At 47.9% G+C, this 26,507-nt stretch overlaps 1 protein-coding gene across 2 annotated transcripts; it reads left to right on the forward strand.

The window, feature by feature from the left end:
* The first annotated feature begins 424 nt into the window (after nucleotides 1-424).
* Nucleotides 425-25,955, forward strand: Ncf2 (neutrophil cytosolic factor 2). 2 transcript variants are annotated; one of them, XM_027934991.3, is made up of 15 exons: nucleotides 425-817; nucleotides 2,581-2,663; nucleotides 8,332-8,440; nucleotides 11,139-11,240; nucleotides 12,174-12,281; nucleotides 13,696-13,755; nucleotides 14,939-14,982; nucleotides 16,845-16,986; nucleotides 17,188-17,256; nucleotides 18,170-18,245; nucleotides 19,766-19,791; nucleotides 20,154-20,305; nucleotides 20,411-20,522; nucleotides 21,855-22,029; nucleotides 24,533-25,955. In XM_027934991.3, exons 1-15 carry the CDS (start codon nucleotides 644-646, stop codon nucleotides 24,643-24,645), a joined length of 1,545 nt encoding a protein of 514 aa, XP_027790792.2. In that variant the 5' UTR covers nucleotides 425-643; the 3' UTR covers nucleotides 24,646-25,955. The 2 variants fall into 2 exon arrangements, with proteins under 2 accessions (XP_027790792.2, XP_027790791.2); XM_027934990.3 differs by having other exon boundaries at nucleotides 427-817; nucleotides 11,106-11,240.
* The last annotated feature ends 552 nt before the right edge of the window (nucleotides 25,956-26,507 follow it).

Raw genomic sequence — 26,507 nt, forward strand, 5'->3', positions numbered from 1 at the left:
GCGAAAAAGCTGACTAAAACAGTCCTTTCTGAACTTCCTGAGAGTTCGTGCAAGTTTTCTCCAACCCCGAAAGATGCTCAAGAACATTCGTGCTGAGGCCGAGATGTAATTGCTCATTTCACTGAAAATAAAAACGAGCCTTTCAAGACAGTCTGTGAGGTTGAGAGACTGTGAGCAAGGAATCCATTCCAGACTGTGAAGGCCTCTGCTCTTAGCCCACACCATCATGTGACAAGTGTGGGCACTGAGGCAAAGGTGCCCCTGGACCATGGGGCAGGGCCCTGACCCCAAGCTGCCCCAGAAGGAAGTGGGAGGCAGAGAGAAGGAGCAGGGTGACAGCAGAAGTGTTTTGAGGAACTGGCCCAGGGCAGGCATTTCAGACGCACTTCCTCTCCCCTCCACACCCTGCCTCCACCCGCCCTCTCTCCAGACGCTCCTTTTCTCTCTAGTGGGCAGGTCATGCATCGGTTGCTGACAGGTGGGGACATTTCCTGACACATTTGCAACATTAAAAAGTGTCCCAAGACACGGAGAAGGCCAGGCCCCATTCTGCACACCACGCCAAGGACAGAAGACCAAGGCCGCTGGGGCAGCCCTGCCCGTCTCCTGGTCGCCCTCTTGGCCTCCTGGTCTCCACCTCACCATGTCCCTGGCTGAGGCCATCAGCCTGTGGAATGAAGGGGTGCTGGCAGCAGACAAGAAGGACTGGAAGAGAGCCCTGGACGCCTTCAGTGCCGTCCAGGACCCTCACTCCAGGATCTGCTTCAACATCGGTTGCATGCACACCATCCTGGGAAACATGCCCGAGGCCGAGAAGGTGAGTACAGCTGCCTCCTGGGTCTGTCTCTGCCTTGTAATTACGGCTCCGACCCCCTGCCCTTCAGAAACCTGAGCTCCAGGGAGTTTGCAAAGAACAAGTTGTGCAGGCCCCACCCCCTGAGGTCCTGATTTAATTGGTGTGAGGAGGAGCCGGGAGCCACCCCTGGGAAAGCTCCCCGCTGGTTGGTGGTTCTCGTGGGCAGCCAGGTCGCTGGCCCTGTTCTCCTTTCTTTTCCATCTACTAAATCCAAACCGTCCTGCAACCAATCTTTAACAGCTTTAGGAAGACTCCCCATGACATCTTCTTCTAGCCACCCTGCTGGACACAGGATGTCTGTCTATCACTGCCACACACCTGATCGTTAGGTGCCCTTTATGGCTTTCCAGGAATATCACATGCATCAGCTTTGCCTGCCCAAGAGATCAGGGTGAAAAGTAGGTTCCCTCCTCAGTGGCAATTCCCATCAGTTACGAGGGACACTCTTCTAAGGGTTCTGAGGCTGTCAGAGGAATTCATACCACGATTGGGTTAGCGGTGTCGGCCACAAGCATGGTATGGGGTATCTTAACATTTTCTAAAAATACTTTTTCTCTCTTGAATGCCTTCGAACCAGTTGAGCATTCTCAGTCATCACTTGTTTAGATTGGTTGTGCTAAAGTGGAAGGGCACGGAGTTTGGGAATAGAAGATCTAGTACCAAATCCCAGCTCTACCTCTTCTGGACCTATATCATAGCGCAAGCCCATATAAGCTTCTGTCTTTTGGCATCGTGAGACTTTAAATATCACAAAGATTAAGTGAGATACCAACTATTAAAGTGCTGTGTAACTTCCCATCCCGAATTAAATTTTCGATTTTTACCCTGTCCTGCCAGCCTTTGCAAGGTGTAGACAAATAATTACTCCTCGGTACTCCTTAACGAACCAAGTCATCCTGTTACCAGCAGTGAGCAAGCCTCAGTCACGCCCTCTAGACGGGAGGAGAGACCAGGGCTCCAAACGCTCTCCCATCTGACAAGCGGTTCTCAGGCTTCAGAGAAGGGGGACAAACTGTGCTGAGGGCCTGTGAGGAGACCCCCCGCTGCTGCACCACCTCCCTCTGGGCCTGCCAAGGGGCTGAGCAAACAGCACGGTGCACCTGAGTGCTTCAGGGGACCGAGGGCTGCTTGTTGGGGAGAAGAGATTAGCGAAGGCAGCGGCAAGCTGCAGGGTCTGCTTGCGTTTCAACCTGGGTGGGGGATCCTTGGCCACCAGGGCAGACCCATGCACCCCACTCGGCTCCTGCGCTCACTGCCCTAGTTTCCCCTTGCTTTCTCCTGCCGCCTGCCCTCTCAGTCCCTCTGCTTGCCTTTGTCTTTATGCTTGGGCCCTTACTGCCAAAATGTTTTATATATATATATATTTGTTACTATTTTAATTAAATAATACATTTATATCACAAATACAATGATTTATGTATTTTAATTATACTATTTGCATTTTAATGAATTTGACTATTTTGTTCCTTCCAGTCATCTTGAAAGGCAGGTAGTGATATCCCCATTTCACAGACAGAAAACCGAGGTTCATGGAGATCAGATAACTGGCCACATGCCATGCAATGAGGAAGTGACCACCCAGGGCGTTCTGACGCAGGGTGTCGACGCCCTAGGCTTTTTGGCACCTTGACCTTTATCGTTCTCGTGCCCCTTCCTGACCTGCCCGCTCCGGCTCACCTCCCACTTCTTCATGGCCTTGCTCCACATGACCCTTCTCTCCACAGGCCTTTACCAGAAGCATCAACCGGGACAAGCATTTGGCGGTGGCCTACTTCCAACGCGGGATGCTCTACTACAGGACAGAGAAGTAAGTGGTCCAGAGTTGCCCACGCTAGGGAAGTCCAGAGGGAAACCCAAAGAATCTTGGAGCTTTCGGGCCTGGTATTCCAGCCTCTGTTGGGAAAAGGCTGACCCATTCTTGGGAAGTGAAGCAAGAATCAGCACCTGAGGCCGAGGCAGGCCTGCCCGGATTATAAATCCACAGTGCGTACTCACGGGGCCTAGAAACCTCCCTGCTCTTCAACCAGCAGGCGCCCGCCAGTGTCCTCGATGGGGTCACCCATGGTGGCTTACCACTGTGAGGTGCTGAGCTGTCCCAGAATGAAGAACATTATGAAACCACCTCAAAACCCGGCTTCATCCCACCAAGATGTGTCCTCAGAGCCTGGTTTAATATATTCAGTCACAAAAACTAGAATATGAACTACTAACAGTATTATGTCTAAGAATAATTTATACAGAGGAATAAGCAGTATATATATATATATATATATATATATATATATATATATATATATATGGAAAAGTTCACAGTAGACATCAAATTTTTTAAAAAAAATTTAAAAATGTATAACACAGTTCCATTTGTATCATAGAAAAGACTGGAAAGACATATACCAAAATATTCTTGGTAATTCTGGATGATGGAATGATTAGGAAGCTCATTTTCTTCTTTCATCCTATCTGCATTTTGCGGGGGGGGGGGGGAGGGTGTTTACAGTAAATATGAAATAATTAGTAAAAAGATAATGACAAAGTGAAAGTTAGTCTCAGTTTCTACTCCCCCTTTCAAATGGCCAAAGACCCAAGATATAAATAACAGAGGAAAAATGTTCTAAGTGACAGAAAACTCATTCTTCATGGAAATTGTCCGATCATTTGGCTCAGGTCACTGAAGACCTTTCTAGCAGTGAGTCATGGTGTGTGTTGGGGTGCAGGTGGACAGGGTGTTGACGGGGAGGGTGCAGAGGATGGGGGAGGGGTTGGCTCTGATCCTGTGCCACCTTGGAAGGCTTTGATCCTAGGGTTTGTGAGAAACACAGCTGGTAATGTCCTGTGTGTTCAGCGGTTGCTAGGGGCAACCACAAGGCACTCAGAGGACTTCAAAGATGGAGATGTAGCCAGTTACCTGAATGAGTAAGAAGTCTTCCCCAAAGAAAAAGCACAGGCAGAGACCATCTGGGAGAGAGAGCCTGCGACTGGGATAAGATGTGTGGCTCTTTCCTTTATTGGCACTGTCCCTGCCTGTCCCCTTTCTTCACGTCCTTCTCATCCCCCACTTCCTGCACCCTCTGTATTCTCCAGATGGATATAACATACAGGGAGGCCAAGCGCCCATCCTCCACCCTGTTTTCAATTTCAAAAGACAAACTCTAAGGCTATCCCTTTAATTAGCCTCAGTAACCTATAATGCGGAGGGGAGACGGCAGGAGTTTCAGCGTCCAGATGGAATTCCCACATGAAAATGCCCACAGACTCCAGATTCTGGAAGGCTGAGATTTTGAGTGAGTTAGGAGGAGCTAGAAATAAGATCCAGAATTCTGTTACTCCACTTGATAATAATTAAACCGAGAGAAAAATCTAGCAAATTTGATCTATAGTTCAGCAGCACTTTGATGAGGACATAGATCTCCACCCTGACCTGGCTCCTTGTCCTTTGACCAATCCATAGGAGCTGGGGTCCCCCTCCCTGACATTCTGCTCTCAACCCTTTGTCCTAGTATGATCACAAGAGTGGCTGCTAAATGATAAAAAATACGTGAGCTCTCTCTCATGAAACAATACGCAAGCACATGCCTTCTGTGATGTCCCATCTCAGGGGGTACCGACATGGAAATCCTCCTGCGAACCTTCACTGTCTATTTCTGGGCAAGGCTGCCCTCTCCCAAAGTACTGGCCTCCATTTGTAACCACCCAGCTTAGGACATCTGAACCTGGATCAACCCAGAATGTCCCTAGTCCTGACCTTGTCAGGGTGACCTCCAGACTCTATCTCTTTATCTCATCTGCCTGTCACTGCCCTGGGTGAGACCCTCATTTTCCAATGTTCCAGAGTGATCTTTAAAAGAAGGAAATCCATGAGGTCGGCTTGGGAACCCAATACTCCCCTTACTGGGGGACACAGTTCCTCTGCGGTCCAGCAGCTGGCCGCCCGTCACTCATCCTCCATGCCTTTACCACACTCAACCTCAGGGGTGGCAGCCACACTTTCTCTTGTGCCTCCTTTCGTGACATCTTCTGGTCTATGGCAGATATTTGCTTACTTGATAGTCTTCTCCACGATTACTCTGTGTCCCTTAGGAGAAGAAATCTTTACAACTTCACGCTGGAACTTCAGTCCAGGTAGTAGTTACTCAATAAATGCTTGTTGAGTTGATAAATGAAAGTGAGCAAGTGTTTGCTTCAAGGAACTCATACATTAAAAGGGGAGAAAGAGCCACCAACACTGGTGACTGTGGTGCAAGAAGTGGCCAAGTGTTGTAAGCCCTGGGATGGAGCCCCAGGGGCGTTCCACCTCTGAGCCACATCCTCAGCACCCCTCCCTCCCCTCTTCTTTTGAAATAGGGTCTCACTAAATTGCTGAGGCTGTTCTCTAAATTGAAATCCTCCTGCCTCAGCCTCCTGAATCACAGGGGTTACAGACATGCACCACCAGCCCAGGCTGTAAGTGCTATTTTTAAGTGCTGTAGGGATCTAAAGAAGGCTTCTTGCCGAGTGGGCTGGGAGTTCCCTTTGATCACAGTGGGATTTGTTCTAGGGCGATAACGTCATGGATGGTGCTTCTTTCTCTATTTTCCCACTCTTGATTGTTATTGGTTCTTCGGTCACTATCAAGTTCCAACAGAACAGAGTTAGAGCGTGTATCTGAAGAGGCAGGTGGTGTCTCACGGATGACCAGTTGAGCTGTCTTGTCATCTAAGGAGCAGGGGCTCTAAGCCCTGTGCCTCTTGAATCTTAGGGGTGTGGAAAGAGAAGAATCACAGACCCTTTAGAGGGACCTGGCTTAAAGAGGCCAGCAGCAGGCTTCTCCCTGCCGACTTGGAAATGGAAAGGGCAGGACCTGGGTCCCCTCAGAGGAACAAGCAGGAACTTCAACGGTCACCTTTACAGAGTCTGTTTCAAAAATGATGATTAGGAACTCTCTCAAGCTCTGGGCCTGCAAAAAGATTCTGCATGTTTCTCACTTGGGCAGGGAGTTCCTGCAGGGGGAGTGGAGGCCAGGGCACAGCATAGCACAGCCAGGGTTCTCCAGGGCCTCACAGAAGCCACAGGAAGCAGGCAGCTCCTTGGCTCCTCAGGAGGCCTCTAAATGGCACCCAAGGGAACTTTGGAGAAGGGCAAAAAGGAGTCTGGGTTATGCCCAGGTTCCAGGGACACAGGCTGACAAGCTATTTCAGACCTTTCATTCTGAGCTTGTTCAGACCTGCCCAGCTGGAAGCAGAGCTGTGTGTCAGAGTGGACCCCCACCAACTCCCAAGTGCAGCAAGTAGAGGACTGAGGAAGGCCAGCAGAGGGAGGGAGGGGGCCGCCAGGCCAGCAAATGAGCTTGAAGAACTCCTAAGAAGGGACAGTTAGCAGGGATCCCCCCTAGTCCATTCCCCCCACCCCTGAAGCAAGCACTTGGAATAATTTGTCAGTGGTTTCTCTCTCCCTCCCACGGAGCCCAGATCTTTGGACAACTTCATGGAGCGTCACAAGGAGGATTTTGCTAGGCTCCTGCAAAAACAGGAAGCAGCCAGGGGACCTGGTTGGTCTCTTCTCAGCTGAAATCCATCTGCTTAGCGAACTCAGCAGGGAAAAAGGCGCGTTCCTAGGTCGATGCTGACCGGCACTCAGAGAGCACCTTCTGAGACCTGGCATGGCCGCTGCGGAGGGAACAGGACACCTGCACTTCCACCTGCCCCCTTCTCTGTGTGGTGAAAGGAGCCAGTGCCCAGCCTTGGTGGAGCTACCTCTCCCCCTTTCCAGGATTGCCTGAAAGACGTGTGGCGAGGCCTTGAAATGCCCGGTGCTTCTTCCAGAGTGGCCTGCACTTTTTTAATGCATTTCACAATCATCCATGTGAACAAGGATCCTGGCAGTCCTGTTTCAGGCCCAGGCCGTCCCCTCCCACCCACAGATGCCCTGCTGTGAGCTGCTTCAAACCTACCTGGGACTGCAAGTCAAGTCCCCACCCCAAACATCCCTAGGACTCTCTTGGCCCACCAGCCCTCTTGGTCAGCTCTGAGCCTCCTCCAGATCGAATTTCCACTTCTCCACAGTCGATTTTTAAATCTCCTGATAACATCTAATGCCATATAGAGCTTTAAGTGAGCAGGTGATAAATGACTGATGCAGGGTGCCACTGGGGTTTCAGAGCCTAAGAACTAAATGAATGACTGGGTTGCCAGGTCCTAAGTGCCTGGACGCTTCAGGTCTGCACTGTTAGCACCCTCCTATTCTAAAGGCGAGGAAACACATTTAGAGAAGCAAAGTCATTTGCCATTCATCACCAGGTCACCAGACATCAGTGGCAGAGCCTGACAGGACTCAGGCTCAGTTTACCTTGACTTCAGAAATTGGATCTGGGACTACACAGTAGCAAGCTCCTCATGTTATATGCTTCTTGTATACAGTATGCTCCCATGTTATTGATGTGTCCCTGAGGCCAGAGAAGTAGCTTGCTAGGGTCTCCCACTTAGTGGCAGACCTGTGGATATGGTGCCTGACGCCTGGCTCTGCTCCAGGGTCCTTCCCTACACCATACTGCAAGAGAAGTCCCACATGGCAGCTCTGATCACAGTGGCCTGGGGGCTTCCCAGCTCAATTGCTCAGGTGGGGGTCACAACCAAGCAGCCAAGGGGGCTGAGAGGAGCCATAGGTAGGGTGGCTTGCTTTTGCTTTTCCCACCCCCTGCAGCCTAGCAAGGGCTCTCTCTCCCCAGGGCCTCTGGAAGTCAGGGTTAGGCCACAGCCTGGGTTGGCTTCCAGAAAAGTGTGAATCTAGGTCCTGCCCACTGGACCCCTGCACCTTGTGTGTCTGGGATCCTTTCTCTGTTGCGATTCAAGAATAGCAGCCCTGATACATCTTCAGCTAGTCAACAATGCCAGTTCGACAGAACGCAAGGCCGTGCCAGGAGCAACATTAGAAGTACCGTCTGGCCGCCGGGGAAGTTACCTCCTCCTTTTTTCCAAATGTGTGGAGGAGGTAGGAGTAGGGAGGAGAGCCTAGTTGGAGTTAAAGGAAGCCCCAGGAGAAGGCTGTGGGCAGGAGGGTGGTGTCACAGCTGTGAGAAGCACCCCTCGTTGCTGTGCCAGGCTGCTCTGACCTTACACAGGGGGTGGGTGGGGTACAAAGCCCGCTGTGCTTCAGATCAGCTCTGAGACCTGCAGGGACGCAGGTGGGCAGGCGTGGCTCTGCCTGGAGCACTCAAGAGAAAGGAATAAGCGCTATATTTGAAGGTGACAAACCAGGTGGCCAGAAAGGTGAGAGCTATATACAATCCATAGAGAAGAAAATCCCAGGGACAAACTGGGGGCATCCCAGCCCCAGGGGAGAGTTCCCACCAAGAACAAGAACAAGAACTACAGAATCAAGAAATCCGAAAGGCCTTTTCTCCCAGTGAGCTAAATGGGAGAGACAGACCCAGGAACACTTGCTTTTGCATTTATTCCTTTGAGTCCGGGACGGGTTTATTTTCGCCCTCTTTCCTGCAGGTACGACTTAGCTATTAAAGACCTTAAGGAGGCCTTGACTCAGCTTCGAGGGAACCAGCTGATAGACTACAAGATCCTGGGGCTGCAGTTCAAGCTATTTGCCTGTGAGGTAAGCTATTTGCCTGTGATGGCTCGGGTAGGTACAGACAGACGGCTGACAGTTGGGATGCTCAGTGGTCTGCAGCGACTTTCAAGGGCTTATGAAAGCCATGTTGCTTCCCGTGCCTTGGGGCTCAGGTTTTCCATTAAAAAGAAGATCTGGATGGGCTGGTAGGATAGCTCAGTGGTAGAGCGCTTGCCTAGCACGTGTGAGGCCCAACATTTGATCCCCAGCGTAGAAAGAGGAAGAAAGGAAGATAGACAGACAGACTCAAATGAGTTCAGGGTCATCAAAATCATTAGTTGGTGTGCATTTTGTTACTATCAGGCTCCAAGGGCCTTGCAAAAATGAGCCCAATGGGTTCTCCGAGGGAGATGACAGGACTGTGTCACCCTAAGACAGCATTCATCATAATTGGCGTGTTTTGTTTAGCAATCCAGGTTGACAAGCTGTTTGCTCAGCACTCACAAATCCAAACTCCCAGCCTCACTCTCCACGCAGCACCTGCCTTGACCTTGCTATTTCCACACCACACTCCTACTATCAGTGGTCTCGCCCATGTGTTTGGTTGACACCCAAAGAGAAAACGAGGATACTTTGGCACAAATCTGTCCCCTCTTGCTCCCAGAACAGCTCAAAGCACCAATTTAGGTCAAGGTTTCCATAGAAGGACAACTTTTTTTTCTGTATCACCAGAAAGGACAGACATGACTTGGCAGGGTCATGTCATTTTTCCAAACAACCTCCCCACCCCCTCCTGCCCCCAAGTCCACACTCGTAACTTTAAAAACAAAAATCCCTGCAAATGTCAAGGGTCTTTATTTAGAAGAATTGCTGAAAAAAAGTCTCCTTGCTTTAGTTTCTCAGGCTCAAGAAGTCAAGTGTTCCCAGGGTCACTCAGGGCTAAAAATAAGAGTCCACAGCTGCCCAGGGTCCCTGGGGACATATGGCCTCATGTCAGCCCTAGAGCAGGCTAGCAGCTTTTCTTTACCTCTCACAGACTGGACAGATGAGGCTTGGTATTGGAGCTGGCTCTTCTAGAGACAAGCTGTTACGGTGGACCGGGTGATGCTGGCCCCTGGGCTCTGCCCTCTAGATGCCAGAGGCACCCTACCCTCAGTTGTAGCAGTAAAACCATCTCAACATTGCCAGTCACCCCAGTACCACTTACGTGGAACACAGGGTTGGGGGGTCAAGTGGCACTAGAGAAAGGATCATGCCCCAGTGGCGTCCCAGCAGAACTCCATGAAAGGGACATCCTCCCTGTAGCAGGGGTTGAAATGACCCGAGGAACAGGAAATGCTGACTGAGAGGGTCTCCTTGCAAGTGGAGCTCCATCTTTGGGGACCTGAGGCCCTCTATGTCACAGTCATTTCCCTATTTCTAATTCCGTTCCTCTCATCCCACTGGGTTTCACCTCCTCGCCTTCTGAGAAATCACAGCGGTCTTGTCAAGGAGTCTCAAGGTTTTTCTAGTCACCGAGTCACAAAAATTGTTGTGGGTAAAGGTTTCAAGAGAAGGTGGCTGAGAACCAAACAGGAAGTTCTGAACCCCCTCGAGTTCTCCTTTCCTTTCTACCCGTGGTTAAGAGCAGCTGAGCACATACAGATGCTTCCAGACCTGTACAGCTCAACCCATCTTAAATTTATTTATTTATTTTTAATATTTTTATTAGTTGTTGATGGATCTTTATTTTATTTACTTATCTATTTATATGTGGTGCTGAGAATCGAACCCAGTGACTCACACATGCTAGGCAAGAGCGCTACCACTGAGCCCCAGCCCCCCCATCTTAAAGTACCCTAAGTTGAAAATGTATGTCATGCACCTGACTTACTGACCGTCACAGCTTGGCAACACGGTCCACTGCAGGGTGGGGACTGTTCCCCCATGATGGCTGGGTTACTGGGAGCTGGGGCTCACTGCCACTGCCCAAATTGCAAGTCTGTTGTAGTGTATATTGCTGGACCAGGAAAAGATCAAATTAAAAAATTGCAGTACCTTTTCTGCTGGATGCACATTACTTTTATACCATTGTAAAGTTAAAAAAAAAAAAATTGAGTCCTTTGTGTAAGTTGTGACACATGATAATAAAACACACATCTAGAAACCTACAACTCAACTAAAGGCCTGGAATATGACGAAGGTCAACCTGCCACCTCCTCACCCAGGACAAGCACTCGCCTAACTCTTTGCTGTCTCTTCCTGCTCCACTGCGCCTTGCCCCTGGAGCTTTCTTATGCACATTGCTAGATTACAGTGTTGTTGACGCCTGTTCTAGAACCTTCTCTCCACCCTGCACCTGTCCTGTGGTTCAGCACAGGCTCAGAGGCAGGAACTGGACTGGGAGGCCACACTCCTCTCTCTGCCTCTTCAAGGGGCCTTGGGCAAGTCACTCATCTCCACACTAAAACCACACAGTCCCCTTGAGCTCTTGTCCCCTTGGACCCCTTTGGTTTTGGAAGAACATAGAGACATTGACTGACACGCCACGAGACGCTATCTTAGCACCAGGCTAGTGATTGACAGAACTGGGTAGCAAGACTAATGTGCCCCCCAGGGGAGCTGAGAGGGGAAGTGTCCCAGGTGCCATGCCCTGTGGGTAATGTGCCCTTTGCTGGCACCTTGGTGGGAAGGAGCCTCAAGCTTTCTGCCGTGGCCTCTGCCTTTCCAGGTGTTGTATAACATCGCTTTCCTCTATGCCAAGAAGGAGGAATGGAAGAAGGCCGAAGAACAACTCGCACTGGCCACCAACATGAAGTCTGAGCCCAGGCACTCCAAGATCGACAAGGCCATGGAAAGCGTCTGGGTAGGTGTGTGGGGAGGGGAGGTTTCCACCGTTCTCACTGTGTCAGGGCTGAGTCTGGGCTGCCCTGCTCCACGCTCAGCATGAGGCCACTGAAGCTTTGAATCTGGGCTGAGAAGACAAGGACCAGAGCACAGGGTGGCAGAGCCCTTGAATCCCTTGTAGTGGGGATCCTCGGCAGCCTGGCACCCCTGGGCGGCAGGATGTTGGAGGCTGAGCAGGGCTGTGAGGGCAGAGGCTGCTTGCTTTTGAGTCCTAGCAGCCTGGCACAGAGCCAGGCACAAAATGGCCCTCCACAAAACATCTTGATTAGAGGAATAAATGGTAAAAATGAATGATAGTCTGAGCACATTGGGAATGAAATTTTAAATAGGATTTTTTGATGGGACGTGCTGGGGATTTAAACCAGGAGCACCTTACCACTGAACTACACCCCCAGCCCTTTCTTTCTATTCTTTTCTTTCTTTTTTTTTTTTTTAATTTTGAGACAGGGTCTCCCTAAGTTGCTTAGGGCCTTGCTAGGTGGCTGAGGCTGGCCTTGAACTTACGATCCTCCTGTCTCAGCCTCTGGAGGCACTTGGATTACAGGTGTGCACCACCACACCAGGCTTAAGTAAGATGTTTAAAACACCAGGAAGAGTGTTCAAGTCACATCCATATCACCAACGCTGGTCCCAAGACAGCAAGGGAAGGCTCTTGACATTTTGGTCAGCGGCGGATCCCATGTCCAGCAGTGGCTGTAGCATCTAGGGCTGTGTGTTGTAGAAGGAGTCTAGTGAGGGCTGTGGAAGTAGAGGGAGTCCTCAGAATCCTGAGAAGTAATGACAGAACTGAGCCTAGATGGTGTTGTTCACACAATGACCAGACAGCACATGTCTCCGAGGGTGTTGCCATTGCTAAGTGACGGGTGACTGTCCTTTGCCGTCTGTGTTTCAGAAACAGAAGCTGTATGAGCCTGTGGTGATCCCCGAGGGAAGATTGTTTCGTCCAAATGAGAGACAAGTGGCTCAGCTGGCCAAGAAGGATTACCTGGGCAAGGCCACGGTAGGTGGGATCACATTCTGCCTGAGTCCTGTGCCCAAGGCCGTGCAGGGCAAGGTGGGAAGGACCTTGGAGGACAGGGTGTCCTCTGCGGCTGTGTGGACAACGGCATTGCTTGGTGAGGATGGGGCAACCTCTTGGGCCTATCTTCCCAGGCCCCTCTCATTTCTCCCTCCCAACCTGACGAGTGATCCCTGAGGGTGGCTCTCCGGGTGCTGAGGGCTGGGGCTGATCCAGGGGAGGAAGGCACAGCCACATGGGCTCCTAACTGCGGAAAGGACCAGCGTGACAGTCCTAGGCTCAGTTCTGTCATTCACTTCTCAGGATTCTGAGGACTGTCTCCACTTCCACAGCCCTCACTAGACTCCTTCTTAAACTGGATTCCTTGTGAATCGGGTTGGAAATCCTCTTGGCCATGATTCAAAGTGTCTCATCAGTCCCCTTGCAAACTGCACCCGACTTTAATACATTTGGATGGCTAAGGTGCTCGATAGCTGGGCAGCTGGGATTGGCACAGTGGCAGAGGCCAAGAGAGCCTAGGTTAATGGCAATACCCCAAGTATCTGTCCGTGGAGGAATGGATAAGCAAAATGTGATATGTCCACACGGTGGAATATTCCACGGCCGTAAAAAGGAACAAAGTACTGATATATACTTCAACATGGATGAGCCTTGAAAACTAGACTGTGTCTGAGAAGCCACACATTTAACATCACATGTTATAAACTTTCTTTTATGTAAAATATTTGAACAGATAAATCACAGAGATAGAAAACAAGGTAGTGGTTGCCAGGCTAAGGGAATGCAGACTAACTGCTAAATGGGTACAGCTTTTTCTTCAGGGGTGATGAAGATGTTTTGGAACTAGTAGAGGTGTTAGCTAGACAGCACTGTGAACCTGCTAAATGCTACTGAATGGTTCACTTACAGAGATTAATTTGATATTCTATGAATTGCACCTCAATTTAAAAATTCTGTTTTCAAGAGAAGGCATTGGGGATATAGCTCAGTTGGTGGAGTGCTTGCCTCGCATGCACAAGGCCCTGGGTTCAATCCCCAGCACCACAAAAGAAAAAAAAAAAGAGAGAGGGAGAGAGAGAGAAATATTGGGATATTGTAGCTCACTGCTATAGCACTTGCCTAGCATTCAAAAGGCCCTGGGTTCGATCTCTGGCCCTGAAAATTAATAGTAATAATAAATTAAATTTTAAAAAGTGAGTTTGGGTTATCGGTGGTGAGGAGAGTACTAGTCTCTCTGGTCACTGGAACTTCTGATCTGGAGGTCAGTAGGCTGATCCTTAGCCACCGTGCACTTCTGGAACCTGCACGAGTGGGCATGGACCTGTGATGTGGGGAAGGAGGGGTCTTGGGGGAAGCATCTGGCCGAGCCCTCAAGCCCCGCTGCCCTTGATTCCAGGTTGTGGCGTCTGTGGTGGATCAAGACAGCTTCTCCGGGTTTGCCCCTCTGCAACCACAGGTGAGCGCCCCGACCTCTCCGTGGATCTGGGTCTTCAGGGCTGTGTGGAGCGGCCCCGGGGAGGGCAGTGCTGAGCGGCCCTACTGTAAGGCCTCCAGGTGCCGCTGAGAGTGTCCACCTGCCCATTCTCAGGCCCAGCTCCCAAGGCATAGGGGGATAAGCCCAGGTCAGCGTAACTGCATGTCCTCCTGCTTCCCCAAAATACCAGTTCTCACTTCTCTAAGTTCAAAGAGATCAGTTGATTATCTTGTGAAACCTTCCTTGACCGTTTTCTCAGAAAATTGAAATGCAAGCTGTCGAAGGCTTTTTATTGTTAATGTGCAGGACTGGGGATCGAATCCGGGGCCTCTGACTGGGTCAGTGGTTAGTGGAGGAATCCTGTGGGCCCAGGGCCTGAAGTCTTGGGATGTCCTGGTACTGTCCATTTGCCGGTGTTCAGGGGACACCCCTGTATATACATGAGCCCTGTTGTGGTGGAACTGTGGTGGGCGAGACCTCGGTTAGCACCGACTGAGGGACCCAGGCTGCAGTCGACACACACTCTGTACACTCCCAGGGCCACCGAGGGTGACCAATGCTGGGACTCTGGGGCACAGGATAAGTCAAGAGGGATGCGGAAAGGCCAGTGTGTGGGTTGCTTGACCTCAGCTTTCACAATAAAGTTGAAGAAGGCCTTACTGGGCCTCAGTTCAGCTAAGGACAACCAGAGGGTCAGACACCCAGATGACCAGACTGTGATATTCAGCGTAGAAGAGGGAACATGTATTGAAAGCAGATTCTTTCCTGATCAGCGGATCCTGAGTTGATTTTAAATACCAGACATGTCACGTGATACCACAGACATTAATTATAGAACATTTTTGGAAAGTGTCCTGGGAAAAGGTCAGAGCTCAAGGTCATAAGCCCTCCCTTGATGCCACGTTGCCCTGTGCTGGCTAACCTCCAGAAACCAGCTCTGGCTTTATGTGCATCCCATGTGCAGGGAGCTGACGAGAGGTAGAACTTTGTTTTGTTCCATCAGGGTACACCGTGCCTCCCCCGAGACAGTGTTCCCATCAGTCAGAAATGCAGTCTTGGATTCTCTCGTCTGGAAGAATGTTCAAACTACCATTAATAGTCTGCTCTCTTTCCCCTCCTTCCCCCACTGTCCTCCCCTTCTTCATTTCTCCTGAATGTACCATAGGCAGCTGAGCCTCCACCCAGACCCAAAACCCCAGAGATCTTCAGGTAAGTTGGATTCAGGTCCAAATGTGGAATAGCCAATCGCCAAGCCTGCGTCGATGGTAATAAGAGGGTAAAAAAGCCCTCACTGGGGTCAGGTCTAAATCTGTTTCCAAGGTTACATCAGAGTGATAGTAGGAAGGGGGGGGTCTCGACTGGAGCAGGGCAGAGCTGCTGTTACGTGGCGTCCCCATGTCCGTGGGCACAGTCACCCCCATACTGAGGGGTTGTTGAAGTGCAGCAAGGTCCAAGGTCCCATGGAACATGGCCCAGGTCAGAGAAGAGGTGGAGGTCAGAGGTCTCTGAAGTCAGGAAACTAGAATGGTACCCCCTTTCCTGCGTGGGTGTTTTCCATTCTCTATTGCCACATGTTTTCTGAGAAGTAAGAGGAAGGACTCAAGAACAGGAAGTCATTCTTCTGTAAGACGAGAAGCAAAGAGTGACGTAATCTACAGCTTTCTTAAGAATTCCCTCTCAGTAAAAAAGCAAGCCCAAGCCGCGCGTCCACACCATAAAGGAGGTTAGAACAGTGAGCAAGTACCAAGGTGACAGAAGGAAGTGGGGGCTGGACGAGGTCCTCTCTAACTCTCTGGCTTGAGGAGACAGGAATAGCTGGGATGTTTGAAATCAGAAGGGAGGTCTGTGTGGGCCGTGGACTGGGGACCTTGAAGCCAGCCTCACCCACACTTTCCAAAGTGCACCACTGAGATGCCCCAGAGTGTGGAGGAGTCGAGTGGACCCTGAGCAAAGTAGAGGGGTAGGCCGTGCCTGGCACAGCAAGGCAGCTGCAGGACCCTCCGCACACATCTCGGACTTCCCACGCCTCGACTCTCTCCATCCTCATCCTCCTGCCCCTACCCTGGCCCCAGCTGCTCAAGGAGACTCTCCTCCCTCAGAATTCACCATCCATTTCCTTGCTCAGCTGCTGTCACCTGACTTCCACCTTAGCCAGTCCCCTGCCTCACCCCCGTGACCCATCTCTGCCCACACTTGGGACCTGGCCAAGCTTACCCTGTCTGGAAATCTCCTCAGAACAGAGGAGATTGTAAGGTCCATTACCTATAGCTATTTTGATTTATTCTTTAAAAAGTTTTCCTGGATAACTTTATTCAAACAAGCATAAATCTGTCACTCTTTGTCTTTTATTCTTGTCCCACTGCATGTATAGTTGCTCCCCTTTAACTGCAGTTTGGCTTTCCCCAGTTTCTGTTACCTATGATCTACCACAGTCCACAAATATTAAATGAAAAATTCCAGAAATAAACAAATCATAAATTTTTAATTGCATGCCATTGGGTAGTGTGATGAAATTTCACTCACACTTCACACTCTTAAGCTGTCAATCATCCATTTGGTTTGTCCTGTGTATCCACTCTGTATATGTTACCTGCCCATTAGTTGTTTAGTAGCTGTCTATGCAATCAAGATTATCTCAATATCACTTACGTTCAAGAAGCAAGCTCAAGGGTGGTGATACCAGCAATTTGCTTATATAAAGAGAAGCTGTAAAATGCTTGCTTCAAGTGAAAGAAGCAAGTGCTCACCTTAATAAGGAAAGGGTAAAAAAGTTATAATGCTGACCTTGCTAATATCTACAAAAGGAACAAATCTTCTATTTGTGAAATTGTGAAGAAGGGAAAAGAAATTTGTGCTGGTTTTGCTGTCATACCTCAAACTATAAAAGTTTTAGCCACAGCATGTGAAGTGTTTAGTTTCCTATACTTACAGTTATGTATGTAGATATAGGAAAAAAAATAGTATTCATATAGTTGCTGCCTCCAAGTCCATTTATGCTTGTCTCACAGCACCACATGAGGGGGTGTGGTCCAGGCTTAACAGTGCAGTGGATCTTGTGTCTGCCCCTGCAGGGCTCTGGAAGGGGAAGCTCACCGGGTGCTGTTTGGGTTTGTGCCTGAGACACCAGAGGAGCTCCAGGTCATGCCAGGGAACATCGTCTTCGTCTTGAAGAAGGGCAATGATAACTGGGCCACGGTCATGTTCAATGGGCAGGTATGTAGAGGATTGGGGGAGGTTTAAGGCCACAAGAACCCCGCAGCAATGGCAGGGCTTTCTGCCACCTCATTTGCAGAGTGGCCAGGTTCTCCTGTCTGTGTGCAATCCCTCCCAGAAGCTCTTGGTCTTCTGAGGTATGGACACTGACAAGCATATTTTTTGTTTTCTTCTTTCTGATTCTGTGACGTTGGGCTGCAGAAGGGGCTTGTTCCCTGCAACTACCTGGAGCCTGTCGAGCTTCGAATCCACCCTCAGCAGCAGCCCCAGGTAATCAAGTGCTAATGCCCACCCACCTCCTCCCTTCCTTTGCAGAACTCCCTCTGGATGGGAGAAGGTAGTGAAAGAGATGTTGGCGCTGTCACTAGTTGGTCCTGGGCTGGATGAGTTGCTCAGAGCTGAACCTGGGGACGAGGGAAATGGTCAAGATGTGCTGAGTGGGGGAATCTATAGGACCCACGGGGCCCATCCATCTCTGAGACCTCTGGGGTGACTTAGAAACCAGAGCCTACAGTAGACAAGGGCTAGTCCTCCTAGATCTGGCCTCTTCATCAGGAAGAAGAGTCAACATGCTGGTTGGTGAGATGCCATTAGAAACAGGAGAGGCACTTTAGAGCTTTAGAGCTGCAGAGCAGCGCTGAGTCAGAGCAGTCGCTGCCTCTGAAGCTGCTACCCAGCCCTTCTGCCAGACTACAGTGTACTTTGTTGGCCCTGAGCAGATGTGTAAATGATCCCATGGCAGCGGAACCTGTCTCCCTCCAGACCCTGTGACCAGTTGTATATGGGCTCAGCCCTTCCTGGTCATCACCACAGCCAGGTGTTTTGAAAACTTTCAAATGTGATGCAGATGGGACGTGGAATCTTTCCTTTCTTGTGCCCTCTGCAACTGAGACAAGAGCACAGCCTGCTACCCCATCTCCAGTGGGTTTCCAGTACTGCGGAGGGGATGCAAGGCGGAAGGGCTTCGTAGATGGCTTTAGGATGTCTATTTCTACTCTGATATTTCACCTCATTGGGCCAAGCTTACCTCCTCTCTCAGCCAGCATTTTCCTTAGTCTTCCTGAGTGACATCACCACCCCAACTTTTAGAAAGTCATTTGCATCTGGCTCCTTTCATGACCCCTTACCCCCAAGAATTTTGTCCTGATGAAGGTCCTGACCACCTCTTGCTGACCTCTTCCAGGAGGAAACTCCCCCGGAGTCTGAAATCCCACCTCCTCCTAGTTCCAATGCCCCAGGGAGACCCCAGTTGTCTCCAGGTAAGTGGCCCACGGGCCCTCCAGGCTGCTTCCCGACTAAGGTGCTCTCCCCATCTCCCAGGAACTTCTGGTTTCTCTTCTAGGAGCAGCTTATGACCATCGAGTCCCAGAGCCCCCTCTTGCCTGCACTCACCCACCCAAACCCGAGACCCACGCCCTCTCCCTGCCTGCTCCAGAACCCTCGGAGGGGGGATGAATGTGCTGGTTTCAGCGCAGTGTGTCAGCCCTCAAGTAGGCACCGAACCCCTCCTTTGTTAAGTTCAGAAACCGCTCGCAGAATAAAAGGATCAGCAATTGTGCCTTTTCACCTCAGAGGGACGTGGATGGCTTTTAAAATATCTGAGGAGCTGTACCTTGGAAAGAAACTGCTCTGTAGTGCCCTGGGGCATGGACAGAGCCATGGCAGATGTGAAAGGGACATTGTTTCTCCAGGAGCATCTCCCCTGAGGTGGAGAGGGCTGTCTGGGGAAGTGGAGGGATTTTTGTTACTGGTGCAGTTTAAGCACGTTCTCATAGAGAGAGCTTTGTCTTAGACCTCTGGTCACCAGAATCACTCAGGTTGTACCCTCCCGTGTTTTTATTTTGAAAAATTGCAAACCTACGGAAAGGCTGGAAGTAGCGTGTAATAGATACCAGAATGTCTTTCACCTAAGTTCACCAATTGTTTTCATTTTGCACCAAGCACTCGCCCTGCTTCCCTCTCATTTTCCCCCTGAGCCTTGACTTTCCTAAAACAGTGCAGTCTTCTGTGGGACCACAGCACGATCTGGGACATTCAGCACTAACATAATGACTTCATATAATGTATTTTCCACATGTAAATTTCTCAATTGCCCTGCCCACCATATCCTTATAGTTTTTTTTTTTTTTTTTTAATCTTTTCTGTCTAGGGGTTCATTAAGGATGACTTACTATCCTAGAAGATTTTAAGAGTATGGATTCCTGGGTCTTTGATTCTGATTTTTTTTTTTTAAGACAGGAATGAAACTATTTGCATTTTTAGCAAAAACTCCCCCAATTATTCTAATAATCAGCCGAGCTTAAGATCTGTTTTTTTAATGCACCTCCTATAGTATCTTATATTTCTTGCAAATAAATTATATGCACACTACATTAATACATTATGTATGTTAAAAAACATACAAAAAATAAAGGACAAGGTAAAAATAAGTGGTTATTTCCTCTTGAGGTCTCTGACTCATCCCTCACTCCCTGCTTTTCATGGCTTTGGTCCCACTGGTTTACTGACCTTGGGGACTTATGCTAACCCCTGTGGTGTAAGGATGTGCTAGTCCTTTGAAATTACCCTCAGGCCCCTAGAAGCAGAAGCTGGGTTGTTCAGGTGTTGGTGACCTTCATGCTCCCCCAGGGTGAGCTTTTCCCACAGTTCCCTATGGCTAACAATTTCCCCTGAGGCTCTAGGTAGGAAGCGGGTGCTGTATCCTAAGAGGTTCCATTAGCTGGCCAGGAGAGTTCACTGACCACCTTCTTTTGTTTTACTCCTTACCTTTTCCATTTAGGTCAGAAACAAAAAGAAGAGCTCAAGGTGAGTTTTTCCTTGCACTACTTCAAGTGGGAGAAGAGGGAAGAGCTGGAGGTGTCAGCCATGGAGTCCCAAGGGAAAGGTGGAACCAGGTGCCCTCTGGCAGAGTCCATGGGCTGGGGACCCCCTCAGCCATCACCCTCATCCCCCATACACATTTTGTCCTAGCTCATAGCTGGGTGACCAACTTTGGTTCTGTGGCCTAGAGGACCTCTGCAGGTTGCAGGACACTAAGGAACCTGGGCTTGCCAGTCTCTCCCTGCAGCTGGGTTACTTCCTGGGCCAAAGCACAGCACCACGGTGATCCAGGATGGTGCTGAAAGCCGCAACACTTCAGGAGTTCCCTTTGCTTCCTCCTCCCTCAGGAAGTGAAGCTCAGCGTCCCCATGCCCTACACACTCAAGGTGCACTACAAGTACACGGTGGTCATGGAGACACAGCCTGGGCTCCCATACAGCCAGGTCCGGGACGTGGTGTCTCAGAAACTGGACTTGCTGCCGGAACACACTAAGCTGAGGTGAGCTACCTGCAGGGGGCACTCAGGGGCAGGCTGTGGGCCTCTTGCTGGCCCAGAGCACAGAGGGGGTGTCTTCCTTGCTGATGTCCTTACTTGTGGTCTCAGCTATCGGCCCCGGGACAGCAATGAGCTGGTGTGCCTTTCGGAAGAAAACATGAAGGATGCCTGGAGCCAAGTGAAAAACTACTGCCTGACTCTTTGGTGTGAGAACACAGTGGTGAGTGCAGTGAGCCCTAAGATCCCTTCCACTGAGCCACTTCCTCAGGCACCTCAGCATGTGCTTAGTGTTGGGGATACGGTGGGGAACAAGTTGCAGCTCTGACTCCTTTTTATCTGCATCTTCACCCCAGCTGGGTCCCCCCCACTCAAGAGAAAAAAGCAGGCCCCAGAGGCCCAGCCGCCCACACAAAGCCTGGTCCCCCTCCAATGGTTGTCAGGCCTACTTAGGACACGCATCATGCACATCACTATAGGACAAGGGCTGGAGCAAAGTCACAGCTCGAGGCTGAGGTCACTGCCATTCTTCATCTTCAGCTTCCATGGGGGAGGTACTTGAAGGTGCAGGAAAACAGAATTTATTTCACAAAGAGATGGTTAGGGCAACAGCCTCCTATTAATAGCGAACATCACCAAGAACTTCCCACGGCCAGATACTGTGCCAGCATGTTCTGTATATGAATTCTTAGGATCTCCACAACTCTACGAGGTACACGATCAGGAATCAGGGCAGAAAGAGGTCAAGCAACTTGCCCAAGGTTGTGCTGCTGGTCCCTAGTGGAGCCAGGGCTGTGGCAGGCATTTTGACTCCAGAGCCTGGCTGTGTTCACAGGCACCAGGCTGTACTGACAGGACGAGGGCAGGTTATCTTAGAGCCCCGAGATTTGTAAAAGTTACCTTTCAAGTAAAAATGATGGGAATCAGAAGCAAAGTGAGAGGCTAGAATTGGTAACCAGGAGGTAACATGCTTGAAGTTTGTCCCTTAATCTCCAGAGGAAAAGTTGCCCTTCTTTTCTGTTGTGGATGTTAATTCCACACTCCCCCGGCCCCTCCCCTCCTCCCCCCCCAAAAAAACTACCCATAGAAAGCCCCCAGCGTCCTTGATGTTAATCCCTCCCCAGAAAACTATCCATCTGCTTTCTGTCAATATACTGTTCTCTTATATCTCATTATAAATGGATTATACAATATATATGGTCTTTTAGATTTCAGTAATCCAGTAATAATCCCTTCCTTTTGATTGCTAACTGGTATTCCATAGCATGAAGACCACCATTTATCTATTTACCTGTTGGTAGACATTTGCCTAGAAAGGGCTCTTTACTCTAAATGTGAACAATTTCACTTAAATAATTTTTAAAAATGAATTTTTTTCCCCCTGTGATGAGGTTAATCTGTTTAGTGACTCTATGTACCTCCCCATATTCCAAATGCAGTCTTTTGGAACTCGATCCAGGCTCAGGGATCACTGTTGAATGCTCTGTCATCAACTGTTAGCCTGAAGGCAGTAAGTCAGTTGGCTCTCACTGAATTAACAGGGCCTTTATTTCAGGGTGACCAAGGCTTTCTCGACAAATCCAAGGAACATGAAAAATGTGACTCTAATCAGAAAACAGAACCTCAGTTTAAGGAAGGCAGCCAAGTGGTAGCACTCTTCAGCTACGAGGCTACCCAACCGGAGGACCTGGAATTCCAGGAAGGGGACGTAATCCTGGTTCTATCAACAGGTAAGTGTTACTTCTTGACCACAGAACTCAACTCATACATTAGCAGAAACAAGGTCAAGGGCAGAGAGAAGTAAACATTGATATCCCACAAACCAAACTTCATAGGGGTTTCAATCTCCTTTCCCTGTCTGTCCTAATAGAGAAGCAACATGGATGTGACTATGATCACATTTTACTATTAAAAGACAGCTGAGCTTTGGAACCATGGATTTTCACTCCAAGAGTTAACAAATTGCCTGGAATCATTTTGCCTTTATACCAAACCATAGATCTATGAAGTCACACACTTCCCAAAGAGGAAGAGAGGAAAAGAAAAATTTTACCTGAAAAATCTCTCTGGATTCCGTTAGGATGAAATATGATATGTCAAGAGCTTTGTAATGTTTTGAACAACCAATAAAAAAAAAAAAAGAAAAAAAAATGGATTCTGTTAGGGATCAAAAGATTAAAAAAATCAATCTGAGCCAAGCACGGTGGTGCATGCCTATAATTTCAGCAACTTGGGAAGCTGAAGCAGAGAGATTACAAAATTTGAAGCCAGCTTCAGCAATTAAAAGGGCTCTCAGAATTAAAAGGGCTGGAGGTGTAGCTTAATAATGAAGTGCCCTGTGTTCAATCCCCAGTCCCGCAAAACAAATGAACAAAAAGAAAGTGGAGTAGAGTTCTAATTTAGTAATTCTCAAACTTTAGTATGCCCAAGAATCCCTTGAAGAGCCTCCTGAGTGGAGTTCCTTGGCCTGCTTCCCAGATTTTGGTTCAGACCTAGGGAGGGGCCCACAAATTGGTACTTCTATAACCAGTTTCCAGGTGATCTAGGCCTACACTCTAAGAAACAGTCCTAATTCATGGTTGGGTAGTCCCATTTATTTACCTGGGTGCAACAGATTCCCATCCTGAAAAGCCTTGATCACAAGATTAAAATGCTGTGCATCAGTGATGCGAAGTAGTGAAAAACTATTATAACTACAGTAGAAACCCCAACAGATTAAGAAATCAGTGAGAGATTCTGAAGTTAATGGAGTATACAAGTGTGTGACAATGAACTCAAACAGAAACAGCAGCAGAGCACCCTGCAGTACATTTCATTCAGGGGACATTGGAAGCTGGATCTGAGAACCTCAGTGCCTTTTTCTAAGGACCACTATCAACCAGTCAGCCAAACTGTTCAAAACGTTTTAATTTTTGTTTGGGTATGTCAGTGACGAGATAAAAATGAGAGAACATGCAGGCTGAGGATGTAGCTCAGTGGAAGAGCACTTGCCTAGCCCGTGCATGCAGGAGCCCTAGGACTCATCTCCAGTACCACAAAAGCCCAAACCATACATATGCAAGAAAACCCTGGGAAGAGAAGGCAATGTACTTCCTACTCTGATATGAACACATCTAACTGGTTTAAGAAACCACCTGAGGGTACTCTTGGAAAAACTGACGCTCAACCACACTCCACACTAATTACAGAATCTCTTGAGGGCAGGATCCATGCAGTTGAGCTCTGTCTTACACTCACTCAAAGATGAATTCTGAGTGGCTTGTGTGGTTGGTAGATGGGCTTTGGAGGTTATACCCAAGTCATCTAACATTTACTGGTAGAATGGCTCTGAATAATCTCTGGGCCTCCTTTTCCTTAGCAAAATGGGGTAAAAGATAACTTGAGTAATTATTAAGTCTGAGCGTATGTACACCCTCATACATCTATTTTTCATTAAAGGCTCAAGAAAGGGGCTATGAACCCATTAAGTCCCAAGTTTTCAATTCTACAATTATTTCAATGAAATTGACACAGTTGCACTAAGTTTGGAAATCACAATCAGGAGTTCATCATATAACTCATCGTCATTAATAAAAGAATGGTAAAAATTCAAAGTTACTGTAAGTGGCATGTTTGTTGCTCAATTTGTTTTATAGGAATTCCATATATGAGACAATGGGATATACATAATAGGTCAAAATTCTTACATTTTATAAAATGTACTAAACTATCACTAGTTCTAACTCCTAATGTTTTGATGAATTCTGTATTGGAAACTTTCATTTTTAATATATTTAACCAATGGCATGCCCCCTTTTCTGTCATCAAAATGAACATTCCCAGCAAAGCTCAGATGGTCCATTTCTTTCACCTTATTTCTCTGTCTGGTAACTTCTTGAAAAATAGAATTCAGGGCTTGGGCTGTAGCTCAGTGGTGGAACACTTGCCTTGCACGTATGAGGCACTGGGTTCAATCCTCAGCACCACGTAAAGATGTTGTGTCCATCTACAACAAAAAATACTTAAAAAAAATTCAACTCATTCTTCTTTTACCCATTATCATGTTTAAGACAAAAATCACTGAGATGCTAAAACCTATGTTCACTCTAACATCAAATCCCTTTCCAATACTGTCTTCCCCATTACCACAATGTGGGGGAGGGGTTACTGACAAAAGATAAGCATGGAATACCTGAAGGGGGTAATTTTCCTCCTCTGGATTTAGTAATTGATATGTACTTTCCCTTTTTTCAGTGAATGAAGAATGGTTGGAAGGGGAGTGTAAAGGGAAAGTTGGCATTTTCCCTAAAGCCTTTGTTGAAGAGTGTGCAACTACAGACTTGGAGAACACTCCTAGAGGAGTCTAGGATGTTTCACAATCTACCAAGAAGAAAAAGGTCTATTATTTGTTTGCAAGATTTACCACACCTCTGACGTACACTATACTGCGACATTACAGTTTGTAAGTGTTCACTAACCTAAATTTTCCCTGTTAAAGTTGAACTATAGACAATGATATGAGATCCTCTCAGGATGAAGATTTCCTGGTACATGGAGTGGGGGAATGAATGTCTGAAGATTTCCTGGTACATGAAAGGGGGTCCTCAAGGATGTGACAATATGGTTTTGTTTAGTGCTAGCTATCCAGATGGGTTCACTTTGTGAAAATTGAGTTGCATGTGTAATTGGTGCACTTTATATGCATGATACCTCAATAAAAATCTTATCTCACAAAAATAAAGCAAGACATCCAGAGTCCAGGCTCAAGAGCTCAGTAGAAACATTCTTCTTCTTATATCATTAATATCACATACTGAGGCCTGAAAGCAATTTCACAAGTTATTCAGAAGGCGTATACAGACAAAATAACTTGTTCTTTTCTTACTAAAAGTTTCATTGCTTAATCAGAACCTAAACAGAGTTAGGTTCCCACAGAATATAACATTCAATTCCCCAAAGAACTAAAATACTAGAATTATATCCCTTTATGCCTTCTCAGAGGGACATTTTTATAAAGAGTTCAATATTGAATATTTGCCGCTAACACTTGAGTTGGTTAATAGTATTCTATGACTTTACACATTATAGTATTATCATAATAAGAGAGATACATAATGTCAGGTTTATTTGGTCATCATTTGGGGTTGACTCAGGTGAAGGATTCAATAAATACTAGACTTTAGGACCTGACCTTAATTTTCCTCCACCCCTTTTTCATGTAGTTATGTATGGCTTTGCTAACACATTTTCAAGTGTGTAGATGCTTGTGAAAAGCAGAGTTAGGAAATGAACTACGAGTGAATCAGCACCAAGGTGAAAGGACAATCAGTGTGAGCAATGGCTTCCAGCACACCGCTGAAGGCCCAGCAAACCACCAACGGGAACTCTGAACACAACTGGAAGACAAGCCACCACAAGGCCAAGAATAGTAATTACTGTTGATGGTAACCAGATTTAGTGAATTTTATAGGCCCAAAGGATAAACTATCTCTGAATTGACTCATTAACAGAACAGGGATAAAAATAGTGGGTATTACATAATTCCTTTACATAAGTCAATCATTCTTCCTTAAATAATTTTGAAAACTTGTTTCTTTGTACCTCCCTTTCGATAATAATTCATTGGTATTAGTTTGAATGATACAAAAAGCAAAAATAAACCTGTAAGTTCTGACCATCTTTGCTCTTCCCTAGACTACTTCTGCATAGGTGAAATTCTTTAAGTTGGATTTCCTTCAACACTGAATCTGTTAGGATAGAAAAGAAACAATCCGTACACAGATGTGGTTGGAGAGAACATGGTTTAATTAAAGGCAAAGCTGATTTCAGCAGCTGCAGGTCTCGCACAGACATACAAAAAACAAAACAAAACAAAACCCAAAACAAACCAAACAATCAACCCATAAAAGTAAGTTTACTACACAAAACCAATTTCTGATGAAGATTCTCCTCCCTCTCCTCATTACTCCACAGAGAGGATGACAAGGCGAGGAGCCCTGCCCCAAGAGTCAGAAAACATTCCAAACATCAAATTCTCATGCAGAATGGGGCTGTAGATGGGAACTGGGTACTACTGGGAGGGAGATGATAAAGCCTGGTTTGCTTGTCTAGGGTGCAAGAATCAGTGACAGTTCAAACACTGGAATGTTGCAGCTGCCTGAATGCAGAGAGCTCAAACACACAAACTGGGTAAGGCAGTAGGGAAAGAGGCTTAGGAAAGAAGCAAAAG

The sequence above is a fragment of the Marmota flaviventris genome, chromosome 12 (assembly GCF_047511675.1).
Source record: "Marmota flaviventris isolate mMarFla1 chromosome 12, mMarFla1.hap1, whole genome shotgun sequence".
Taxonomy (NCBI): domain Eukaryota; kingdom Metazoa; phylum Chordata; class Mammalia; order Rodentia; family Sciuridae; genus Marmota; species Marmota flaviventris.

Excerpts from the sequence above, each read along its gene's own strand:
- Ncf2 (XM_027934990.3), top strand. The coding sequence starts at position 644 with ATGTCCCTGGCTGAGGCCATCAGCCTGTGGAATGAAGGGGTGCTGGCA. Across the intron at positions 13,756-14,938 it reads TTGCCCCTCTGCAACCACAG|GCAGCTGAGCCTCCACCCAG; the intron begins GTGAGCGCCCCG and ends AATGTACCATAG. Across the intron at positions 16,987-17,187 it reads CGGTCATGTTCAATGGGCAG|AAGGGGCTTGTTCCCTGCAA; the intron begins GTATGTAGAGGA and ends GTTGGGCTGCAG.